Source organism: Sinocyclocheilus rhinocerous, unplaced genomic scaffold (genome assembly GCF_001515625.1).
Source record: "Sinocyclocheilus rhinocerous isolate Xijiao unplaced genomic scaffold, SAMN03320098_v1.1 scaffold768, whole genome shotgun sequence".
Classification (NCBI taxonomy): Eukaryota; Metazoa; Chordata; class Actinopteri; order Cypriniformes; family Cyprinidae; genus Sinocyclocheilus; species Sinocyclocheilus rhinocerous.
Genome location: NW_015634483.1, coordinates 350864 through 363689, shown reverse-complemented (window position 1 = coordinate 363689; position 12826 = coordinate 350864). Strand labels below are relative to the sequence as shown.

At 38.2% G+C, this 12826-nt stretch overlaps 2 protein-coding genes across 4 annotated transcripts in view; one reads left to right on the top strand and one right to left on the bottom strand.

Annotated features, from left to right (window-relative positions):
- LOC107745648 (probable JmjC domain-containing histone demethylation protein 2C) overlaps window positions 1–2353 on the top strand; it is a 145347-nt gene extending 142994 nt beyond the window's left edge. For all 3 annotated transcript variants that reach the window (XM_016559570.1, XM_016559569.1, XM_016559568.1), the window contains 2 exons: window positions 876–1007; window positions 2114–2353. In XM_016559570.1, the coding sequence (XP_016415056.1) occupies window positions 876–1007; window positions 2114–2200 (219 nt within the window). In that variant the 3' untranslated portion in view covers window positions 2201–2353. The remainder of the gene's footprint in view (window positions 1–875; window positions 1008–2113) is intronic.
- Window positions 2354–3611: 1258 nt separating this feature from the next.
- LOC107745649 (nuclear receptor-binding factor 2) lies at window positions 3612–11730 on the bottom strand. The gene is made up of 4 exons (XM_016559572.1): window positions 11440–11730; window positions 9706–9790; window positions 6308–6348; window positions 3612–5587 (listed from the first exon to the last, which is right to left on the bottom strand). Exons 1-4 carry the CDS (start codon window positions 11467–11469, stop codon window positions 4964–4966), a joined length of 780 nt encoding a protein of 259 aa, XP_016415058.1. The 5' UTR covers window positions 11470–11730; the 3' UTR covers window positions 3612–4963.
- Between the last annotated feature and the right edge of the window lie 1096 nt (window positions 11731–12826).

The window sequence follows — 12826 nt, the reverse complement described above, 5'->3', positions numbered from 1 at the left end:
GAGAGAACCGGTGTTTAGCCGTACATATGGGAAGCCAAATGCACTGAAAGTGGGACGAAACAGTGCGATATTACAGAGCTCGCGCCGCGCTGACCTGTCATCGGCGCGGATCAATTGACCGAGCCACGCGACCGTGCTACCGAACGGATCTCGTACTACGAACGGCGCGAACTAATCTCACAAGCGCAGTGCTGACGAGTTAAAAAAAAGTAATCCATAGCGTCCTCAGCAGCTCAGATGTTGGAAGAAAATGAAGACTCTTATGTTCAGTCTTACATCCAAACACAGAGCACCGGGATTGCTTGCGAGACATTGTTGACGTTACAGCTGCTCGAGCGCGGAGAAAAAGGAGGACAGTGTACAACCGCTGAGGGCAGAAACTACAGCAATGCAGGGCTGTCAATCAACCCCCGATGCAATGTGACGTCACACTGCATGACAATCAAAACGGCAGGCCTAGTGAGACTGACTTGGTTGAAAGGGGATTAAAAAATGAGGAGTGGGTGGATTTTTATCATTGTAGGGTGGTTGTGTTCTCACCCTGCTCACACACATTTATGTCCAAACACCACGTACAAGTGGATTTTGCATAATAGGTGCCCTTTAAGTTGCTTCAGTCCAGTAAATGATCTGATATTACTAACAATATACAAGATATTCTTACAAAAAGACACGTGTACCACGACCTGAAGGGAACGTTTTAACAATTATGCTAAAAGACCTTTTACTTGCTAAGTTATAAAGTGTCAATCAGATGACTGAAGGCATGTAGTAGATTGTGTAATACTATCTGAAGTTCCAGAGCACCATCATCTTTATGATATACAGTATGTCACATCAGTGCACACTCACATTTGTGGCTCTCATCCATACAGGTGCAAAACCTGCACAGCTGCGTCCAGGTGATCAACGACTTCGTCTCTCCGGAGCACGTGGTGCATTCGTTCCACTTAACCCAGGAACTCCGATCCTCCAAAGAGGAAATCAACTATGAAGATAAGCTACAGGTAGAGTGGAAATATCACAGCATGTCAACATTTATTGGAATATTAAGGCCTGAACTGGATCGCAGTGTCTCTATGATTTGTCGCTCAGTAGGTTGTTACACAAAAAATACTAACAATGAAGTGTCTGTGAGAAGACTGCCATTTGTTTTCTTTTTTAAGGCCTGAACTGGATCGCAGTGTCTCTATGATTTGTCGCTCAGTAGGTTAAGTTACACAAAAAATACTAACAATGAAGTGTCTGTGAGAAGACTGCCATTTGTTTTCTTTCATTACTGTTTATAACTGTTTGTATCAGTGCACATGCAGTCTGATTGCTGCCACTTACATTATAAACTCAAATACTCTTAAAAATAGACTCCTGACAAAAGAACAGATTTCATATTTTCAGATGCATTGTTAGACATGAGATAGCATAAAAGTTACAAATATCAGGATTCCCTTTGAGGTTTCAGAGCAGTTCGCCAGCGATGAATACCGCACATTTATCCCAATAGATTGCTTATGATCCACTGCTGATGAATTATGACAATGTTTCCTTTATGGACTTTATACTGTAATATTGTGTAGATGGATGCAAAAGTGCACATTTGATCTCCTTTATCTTTTTACATGAGCAGCTGGAAGTAGTAAAGCAAGAGTCCTGTGTATTTTGGGCTTGTTTGTAATTGAAAGCCCCATATTATGCATAAAAACGTAAATTAAACCAATTTGCTATTAATTTAATTAATCAGCACATCATGTAATTAATTACATTAAGTATTATCACTTGGCAGCCCTGTTTTTAACACATTCAGTATATAGATTTTGCCAGTAATGTTATGTTTTTTCTTTTAACACAGTCCATTAATCGATCTCTACTTCATATGTATTGATATATTAGTACCTATTTCAGTTTCAAAAATGCGCACCAGTAAAATAATTTCAGATAAATTGAGACGTACAGTATGGTTTGGACATACGGTATTCATTTTATAGGTCTTAAAATTATGATGAATGTTTCTCAGCACTGCAGTCATCAGTTGGCATGCCATTTCAGACGCCTCTCGTCAGAGTCCGGGAATCAGCTGCGATGTTGCGTGATTCTAACAGCCTGTCATGTCTCTCAGGTCAAGAACATCTTTTACCACTGCGTGAAGAATGCCGTGGGAACATTAAAGAGGTGCTGTGCCGAGGAAGAGGAGACGAACTCATGACACTCGTCAACACGCTCCCCCAAATATGCACACTAACGCTCACACCGCGAACCTCCAGTGCCAAGCAGAGAAAACCCACCAGTAAACTGTATTTATTTGTTACCGACACCATAGCAGTATAGCGCATCAGGATGACTGTGATCGACACGCCACACACATCTGAAGAATCTAGTGTTTGTTTGTCTGTTTGGTTTCGTTCCCATTTTGTTCTTTCATACTGTATAGTTTCAGTGGAGAATCATATTTATTTTTAGGAGTTCTGTGCTCTGTTCTCGATCAAATGTAAATGTGACTTGTACAGTTTGCTAATGGATTTCTGATGGCGCTCACTACTTTGGAGTTACTGTGAGAGAGATCCGCTGTCTCGTGTCCTCATGCCATATCTTTTGAGAAAAGAACTGCCAAACAATTGTAAACATTGTAAAGTTCTATTATGTAAAGAAAGACTTAACTCACTTCAACATTTTATTAAGTATTCACTGTAAAATGGAGACATTTACAAAAAAAAAAGTTGTAATTTATTTAAGAAAAAAATGTCGTTTCTTTTTCTTTTTTATGTTCAGATTTACTATGGCGAACTTTTGAAGTTCAATGGAAAAAGCAAATCGTACTATGCTGTGTAAATATATACATATATACATTCACTGATGTATTTTTTTAAACATGGCTTGCTTCAATTTCAAATTTTAAAGTGCAAGTGTTACATGCTTTGTACATTGAAGTTCAAAGGGGTTTTACATTTTCCATTAAAATGGATTTATCAAATATCTGCCTGCCTTTTGCCTTCTTGACAAGATGAACGGTTCAAGATAACATGTTCAATGTTTGGCCAATATATACATTTAAATATATTCTGGTAATCAAAATGTAATGATTTGCTTTGCCTCTGAAATTAATGTTAACCAATAGCCAGACAGTCAGTTCTAGTGCTTGTTTAGTATGTAATGCCCTCTTTTTACAAGCCAGTGAGTGTCTTATTGAGAATATCAAATTCTTGATTTTCTGCACAATAGTCTTTGCCCACTTTTGAACACATGCTGTGTCATTCACAGATTGAACACCAGAGGAGGCTTTTGTGGGAATTTAGAAACTATGAAATCAACACTTGTTTGTATTGCAGTCACTACTATTTCAAAGTCTCTGATAAAAAGAGTTTTACACTTTGATAATGTTTTATACAAACCTAAAATGCAGTACAATTGTTTTTACATTAACTAATACCTTTCAAAATCAGTGACCAATTTAGACCCGTTTGCATCAGTGGGCCGTTGACATGCTATATTCCATCAAAAATGACTTCAAACATTCTTTTATAATTATTATGAATGCAGCATTTTGTGAGCTCATACTCCGTAGACTGGATGGGATGTTTGTACTATTGTAGTATACTTTCAAAATAACTGAAAACGGATTTATGCTGCCACTTGTTAAAATCTTTAATTCTTGTCAGAACAGGAAAACTCACAAAAGAATTATACATAAATTCTTGTTTTCAATATCTTAATCACATACGTACAGCTACCGTAGAACAGCCATTCATGCATCAAAACACTTTCGTCATATGATTTTCATTGATTTTTACATCACAAAACAAAAAGTAAAATAACAAAATCTAATGCACCCTGATTACTGTGGTAAACCAGTAATTAAATATTGAATTAAAAACAAAATAATAAAAAGAGCAAAATGTGGATTTGGTTCCCTCTTCATGACACAAATATAAGCCATAAATTCATCTCTTCCCAGGCGCGTCTGGCACATGTTGGTAGCTTTTGATTAATGTGAGGAGTGAACCTGGTTTATTGTTAGAGCAAGGTATGATTGTGCAATCAGTTACCTGAAAATATTAACACCGTGACCCAGACAATCCTTGATTGATGAGTACAATGAAGCTTCAAACAAACCAAAGAGCCAAGCTTTCAGGACATGTCCATTCCTATGCTGTTTGCATTGCGTCTGAAGAATGGCACAGCGGAGATGAGAAACAACAAAATGAATGAGTGATTCTGTAGCACTTGACCAGATTATTGCTTATAGTTCCGAATGCAATAGTCTCACGCTTATGTTCAGCCTCCTGTAGAAATGATCCACCACTGTTTTTGTTTAATAAGTTGCTACAAATCGTCCAGAGATGACATCATGACTGGGCTTTGTACTAATTGCAATAAGGCAAAACAAGTGCTGCAAGCTGGTTATCAGTGTACGGAAACAGAATGCATAACTAATTGCATTGAGGCCTCTCGGCTTCCTCTATGCCCTAAATCTGCGCCGTTGATAGACGACTGAAACTGCATAACCACAACGTCGACAACGATGGTGCTGATCAACAGATACTGCACAAAACCCTCACACACACACACACACACACACACACACACATATAGTTCACAGTGTCTGTGTAGGAAATAGTTTTCGATTGAAAGTGGGATTTTGCAAGAGGCAAATTCACCTGCTGATAAAAAGTCTGATAACATAGTGTTCGACAGAATCTCCGATATCCCTTTTCACTCGTACTTCATAACAAAAAAAAAAAAATGCATTAGAAATGTTCAAAAAGGCACACGTACTTCAAAAAGAGTTGTTTTCTTTCTTTGTACATCCAATCGCTGCGGGGTGCCACTGAGAAGTCGTGAACCCGACGGTTGTGAGAACCGTCATTTACGCCACCGGGCTGCTTCGCCGTGAATGTGCCTCCTCTGCGTGTTCGCTGGCATGCAACGGCGATCGAAGTCTCCCTTTGGTGCGTGTTTTGAGTGCGAGCAGTCACAGCTTCTCCCCGTCCAGCAGCTCCTGCAGTTCCTGCTGGATGTCCTCAGGAAGCTCCAGGCCGGGCAGGTCTTCCAGAGGGATCTCCTGAGTGGGCATCTCCAGCGGAGGGAGCTGTGGGATGGGAATGTCCTTGGCCTTGCGCTCCTCGGCCGTCTGCGGAAGCACCCATAGCTCCGACCGCTCCACGAAGTCGGCATCGGCGTAGGGTTCCTTCTTCAGCCGCGCGTTCTCCGCCCGCAGCTGCTCGTTCTCCCGTTTCAGCTGCTCGTTTTCAGACACCAGCCGGTCCACCAGGTTGCGTAGGTCGTCGATGGTGGTCTGCTGCTCCTCTAAACGGGTTTTGTCGTCTTTCTGGGCTTTACTGCCAGCGCAGGGCTCTGGGACAGTGCCTTTGTTCTTCAGAAGATACAGCCAGGTGTCGTACTCTCGTTCGGAGGGTTGGGAGACGTCTGTGGTGGCTCCGGCCGGCTGTAGGTGGCGGCGTGGCGTCTGGTCTGAGGCGGGAACGTGCTGGAGCGTTCTGGGCTTGTCCTCTCGCTTTGCTCGCTTCCATTGCTCCTCGATCAGCCTTTGCTGCTTGATGTGACTGTCCCTCTGAAGCTCCAGAGACAAGCGAGCCTAACAGGAAAGAAACATCTCATAAGCCGCTTTTCCACTATCGGGTCGAACGGTTCTCTTTGCTTAACCGTTCCATTCCGTGCCAGTCAGCACGGATACGGTTTCATTTTCCACTGTGGTGCTGATAATGGAGCTCTTTGGAATGTAATACAAATGCATCAGTCGTTGCCTTGGTAACACAAGTGTAATGTAAACAGCGATATGGATGATGATCAGATATTTCTGTTTTTGGGACTCCTTTTTTATCTGATATTTACTTCGTTAAATAACAGAAAAAAGGATACAACTCGACGCGAAAAATAAAATAAACACAAGGCGACGACGGGTATAATATCAATAAGTGCAAATGTTTCCTCCACAGACTGTCTCAGGCATTTTTTCTTTTTTATATTGAACGTAGCATAGCTGTTTGATAAAATAGCGTGCTTCCGCTTAGCCAGCTATGGAGAAACTGGTAGCCAGGCAACAGAGTGGCGACGTCACGCACACGCACTCTACCAGCACGGCTCAGCACGGTTGTCTAACCGTGCCGAAAATTCCAGGCCGAGAACGGTTTGTAATAGTGCCGCACCGTACCAGGCTCATGTGGAAATACAACTGGAACCGTACCCGACAGTTCTTAGAACCGTTCGGCACGATAGTGGAAAAGCAGCTATTGTCAATTTTATCCACGATAAATAATAAAGAAAATGCAGGACAATGAGGACCATCTAGGCGTACCTGTTCACACTCGGTGAGCTTCATGGCCTCCTTGAGAAGTTCTGTGGAGACATGACATAAGTTAATTAAGCACACACTTCCAATCTGAAGTTGAGCCCAGTGGTACTCATAGATTGTACAAAAAATATTGTTTAGGCTCAAATTCGACTCGCCGAGCTTTGGCGCTCTTTGTGAGACAAACCAAAGGAGACTAAAGCCTTACACATAAAAAACTGCTTCTCATGAGGATGCATTCAACATTTACACAGGTTAGTCTGTGATTTTATTGCTGTTCGAATCCAGAATGTCTGTGTTTTTCTCCCACCACCTGTGTACAAATGTACAACTGAATGACCTACTGCTTTTTGACAAACACCAAGGTTGTGTGGTACCTACATCTGTGATTTTGTGAAAAATTTGGATCAATCCAATTTTTCTGTAAATCCTTTTTAACCACTGCCAAGCAGTGTATGCTAACTTTTGCACTTCACGGTAAGGTGAACGCATTAGAAATATGGATACTTTGATTAATTAAAAGATGAAACTACAGCTCCACTACAAGGAATGGGAGCTGTTAACAAGAACAATAAAAAAACAGAACATAAACATGTAAACTAATGACATTTTTTAAATATTTATTATATAGATTTATATAAAATTACCATGAAGTATTAGGGCTGGACGATATGGCCAAAATTGATATCACAATATATTTCTTAATTCCAGTCAATACGATATTCGAATTCCGATATCGATATGAACAATTTTAAAAAAGGTCTCAGAAAAACTGCCAAGAACACCCACAACTGTACCTGTACCAACAAACTTCTAAAAAAATAAAAATTTGCCAAGTCTATGAAACCTCCTATAAAACTATATAATATTTTAGAAATAAAAACGGTACAAATAAATTAATGTTCACCTTTTCTCTCAGAGCTGCGTTTGACACTGTCGATCATAACATACTTCTAGAGAGACTGGAAAACTGGGTCTGGCTTTCTGGGATCGTCCTCAAATGGTTCAGGTCATACGGATGTGCCAGAACTTTCTTCAGTTAAACAAGAAGAAAACTGAAGCCATTGCATTTGGAAACAAAGATGAAGTTCTCAAGGTGAATGTATACCTTGACTCCAGGGGTCAAACAACTAAAAATCAAGTCAGGAATCTTGGTGTGATTCTGGAGTCAGACCTTAGTTTCCGTAGTCATGTCAAAGCAGTAACTAAATCAGCATACTATCATCTCAAAAACATTGCAAGAATTAGATGTTTTGTTTCCAGTCAAGACTTGGAGAAACTTGTTCATGCCTTTATCACCAGCAGGGTGGACTATTGTAATGGTCTCCTCACCGGCCTTCCCAAGAAGACCATTAGACAGCTGCAGCTCATCCAGAACGCTGCTGCCAGGATTCTGACTAGAACCAGAAAATCTGAGCATATCACACCAGTCCTTAGGTCCTTACACTGGCTTCCATTTATATTTAGGATTGATATTTAAGTACTTTTACTCGTTTATAATTCACTCAATGGCCTAGAACCTAAATACATTGCAGATATGCTCACTGAATATAAACCTAACAGACCACTCAGATCATTAGGATCAAGTCCGTTAAAAAATACCAAGGGTTCACACAAAACAAGGGGAATCTGCTTTTAGTTAGCATGATGCTACAGTTTGCATGAATGGTCACATAACACGCGCTTTCGGTCGTGTAACGTTAGTATCAGAGCTGTAGGCTCTGGTTAGTATGAACGGACATCTGCATATGATCGGAACTCCACGCAGCTCCCGCGCTACTCTATACTGGTGGTATTACAGTACCACGAGAGCTAAAGAGAGCAGACTGCTCCGTGCGCTTTCGAATCGCTCTCGCGGATGATCGATCTGCGCCGCGCCTCTAGTCGAACACACCGGCTAGTGCTGCAGGCTTATTGGCTCACTGACGCTGATGAGATTAACCCCTTAGGTATCGAAATTTGGTACCGAACGACAAGACGTTTTTCGATACTCGATGGTATCGAGGCAATTCGGTCGGTGCCTAAAAAGTATCGAACTCGATACCCAGCCCTACACAAAACTCATCTGTTTAGCTGTGCATTTACTGAATGAGCACTGTGCTACGTCCGAACTGACTGCACTGTATTTCATGTATAATCATTTTCTATTCTTAACTGTTTTAATTCATTTAAAATCTATTTTTAATTAATTTTAAAAGGTTTTTTTTTAAATTCCTTGTTTTTAATGTGATTATATTTTTTAATGATTATTTTACTTCCTTTATGTAAAGCACTTTGAATTACCATTGTGTATGAAATGTGCTATATAAATAAACTTGCTTTGCCTTTTATTTGCATTTAGCCTTCATACAAACAAGAAATGTGAAATCACCTTCAAACAAACATAAGACTCTCAGACACACCTTATTAATATTAATATCTTTAACTTTAAACTATAATATAGGCTGATTATTCTTACAGATTGAAACAAAAGTGTTTCAGCCAGGATAAAGAATATTACAATTGCTCAGAGTTGCTGCATAAAACAGTAAAAAGAGTGAGTAACAACAAAAACATGTTGCTGGAGACGGGCTTATATAAAATGCAAATCCATTCTCTGCCAGCAGGAGGTGCTTTGGGAGCAGCAGAAACAGTGGTTTCCCCAGTAACGGCTGTAAAGAAAGCAGTGCTGCACTCATGAATGCTACTTTATGAGATAAAATAAAAATGCCATCTAAACTTTTCTGAAGACAGTCGGCTCCTTTCAAACATACATTCATATAAAACACCCACACCACATTTTGATTTTGAAACATTCAATGCTTATGTTTATCAAACGGCGTCAACAGCCACAAATAAATCAATGTATGGGAAACACTGGTAATGCATATTGAATTATTGGAAATGCGTTTAAAAATCATATCATCGTTATTGAAAAAAATTATATCGCAATATATATTGATATTGAATTATTGTCCAGCCCTATGAAGTAGTTTTAATTCTTTACATTTAAATTTTTTTTAACTTCACTGAATTAAATTCATTTTACTAGTCTAACAAGTACCCTGGTCAAGAATTTATTTCTGCTAAATTCCACTTTTTTAAAATAACATCCATTTTTAGAGATAAAATGCAGGACAGAAAGCAATTTAAAATATAGTGCATCAATATTTGTCTTTTTAACTAGATATTTTAATAATTAAAAAACAAATAGGATATTGTTTTCCTAATAAAATAAATATGAATGAATGAATGAATTGTCCAAGCAAATAACACATTTTGTTTACAGCTGACAATCATGTGACTGACCACATTGCCAGGTTAGCGGGATCACAGAACTAAATCCGAATCCGAGGTGTCGTGTAAATTTATTTTCACAGATGTCCCCATGAGAAACAATTAGTGTCCGAACAACCTAAACCAACCTGCAGCTTTTCTGTGGCAGGAGATGGCATCTTCAAATTTCCCTGCAGCCAGCAAGCGGTCTGCTTTCCTGCACTGTTGATGGGCCTGAAAGAGATGACATTATTTCATTGAGTTTATTAACACAGTACAGATACTCAATGACAGCTCATTACCTGCTGCTACAGTATTTCCCCTGATTAACTCTAAACCTACATGAGATTCTAAAGAAAAGTTCATCCAATCCTTTCAATCTCAATGGATGGGTATATAAACCGATGTGACAATGCTTGTTCTGTCATACCTCCACCACTCCAGCTCCAGCTATGTTATGATCTGCTTCGATTTTGCTGTAGTTCACCTAGCAGTCCAAGGAGATCATTAGGAACTCAAGTCTCATGCTCAGACCCTCCACTGTTAACCTCATTTCACTCAAGGACTAAATGTGAACTCCGATTTTAACTAAGATGTTTAATCACACACCCAGGCAATCATCAACATCAACATATTTATCCCAAAGCACAAGTATCCAGTGTTTACAGTGGCGTCTGAGACCACAATGAAAATCTGACAGTCAAAATCTAATTTAAACTTGGAAATACATATATTTTTGACATTGATCATGCGAAATCTTTCTACAGATGGTCAGGTGTTCTTGGTTCCATTGACCCTTGTGAAAAAGAAGTGCACTTAATTCGTATGTGTACTTGTAGTCTATTTAAAATCATAAAAGTAAAGTACATTTAAAAATAAAACATTTTTTAGTCATCCTTAAAGAATCAAACTTATTGAGATGTGACTAACTCACTAAAACACATGTAAGGTACTTTTGCTGTAGCGTGATTTGATATTACATTTCAAATTGATATATTTTAAATGCACTACATTACATCATCACCATTACAAAACAAAAACAGGATTCAACAGAAATTATATTTCGCTTCCCATAAACACAGTACATTTCGCAGTACACATTAAACCGATTTCAAAGAGAACAGAATTATGAAATGCATACAAAATGTACTACTCAAGTGGGTCAGGTTCAAATACTTGCATTTAATATAAATTTAAACTATAACATATATATATATATATATATATATATATAAATTACATGCAATAAGTATTCATAACATCACATTCAGTTTGCACTTAAATATACTATTATTAAAAGTATATTATTTCCATAAGTACTCTTTTTTTAAAAGTATGCTAAAGTGTACCTTTTCACAAGGGGAAGATGTTCTTATGAATACGTATTAAATTAAAGTATATTACATATAATATTCATTTATATTGTTTTTAGAAGAATTTAGTGATCTTTGGACCCAACTATCACTGAAATGTATCTATAAAGATATATTAAATACGCTGTATATTTAATCATAACTTCAAAGTAAACAGATCCTTCTGCTCTCAATTTCAGGATTATATTACGAACAGTCAACAGTAACGTACTGCCATCGGTCATAAGACTCTAGGAAATAATAAAGCACACATTTCGAGTCATAAGTCAGTGTGTGCGTTTGATCAGCTGCCAGCAGTAAACAAACACACACATGGAGGCTAACTAAAACCGACTAACGTTACATTAAAATAGCACAAGGTTTATACGACGTCTTCACATGACGGTTAAATGAATTAAAGACCCGGGTACGTTAGCCTCTTCGCCGCTTTATTTTAATTTGTTAGGAGATGAAATGCGGCTATGCTAACAGATGCTAGCATGCTAATGTAGCTTGTAAACAGACACTTACGAGATTGAGAGGACTGTCCAGCACCTCCATTACTTCATCAACTGCACGAGAGACTCATTGGCACATTATTGTCTTTATTCCGGGACCAGAGACTCTGGTTTCACCGGCTGCTGATCCACTGCTACAATAGACGAGCAAAAACAACAACTTCCCCCTCCGCGACGTCACCGCCGCGTCACCTCACAGCAACGCGCGTCACGTGACAACGCTTTTCTTTTTATCATTTCTACTTAGTAAATCACGCGAAATCATATCACATTCATAAGCGACATGTTTTAGTCTCAGACGTGTCTCACTCACTAGATGAAACCGTGTTCAAAATCTATTCTGGAATGCTGTGATGTTACCTCACCACTAGAGGACGCCTTTGTCCTACAAATTCAATATTTACCATAGACTGTATAAAAACAGATAATTAACAACCAAAAAAGTTTACCGTGTTTCTTGGACCTGGCATAATAGTAGTGCAAATGGGTACTTTTTTTTAGACCTGTATCTATAATATGAAGTACCTTGGAGTATAATATAAATATGGTAAATAAGCGTAACAGTATTCCTCTCTAATGTCATGTAAATGACGTGTAATTTACTTCATAATAACGCAGCAAAACGGCAAAGCAACACAGATAAAAGTATTTTTTTCTTATTCTTTGCATATATCTTTGTCCCTGTTAACTATAACATATTATCATTTTATTTTAATATTATTTAATACATATAAATTAGTATAACATATAAAAATATATTTATTTTAATATTCAAAGGCATTGATGGCATCTCGTATCAATGCCTTTGTATTTGACTCTTATGTGCTGACCGTATGTCCCCATTTGTTATTGTCTGTTGTAAATATTTGCTATTGCAGTAAAAAAAAAAAAAAGACGAAAAGAGATTACTAGTAAATTTCGAAAATAAGTACAAAGAAACAGCAAGTAACACATTGAATTAAATATGAAATTTTGAAGTAGGAAGACTGAAATTGTATTTTCTTCTAAAATATACTCCAGTATTTTTGTTTTTATTTATTTGTTTGTTTGTTGTGTACATTTACATTTACACATTTACATTTAGTCATTTTGCAGACACTTTTATCCAAAGCGACTTACAATTGGGGAATACATAAAGCAATTGTTCTTAAAGAGGCCAATAGACACAGGAGGTGCTTGTAATACCAAGTTTTAGGCATTGTTCAAATAAGTACAAGCTAGAAAGGGAAGGAATAAATAAAGAGAAAGACAAAGTTTTGTTTTCATCATTTTTTTTTAATTTAAGATGAAGTCAAGTAGCGTTGAAAGAGATGAGTTTTCAGCTGTCGCTTAAAAATTGTCAGGGATTCAACATTCCGGATAGGGGTGGGAAGATCATGTTCTGGAAAGTGATCCATGCC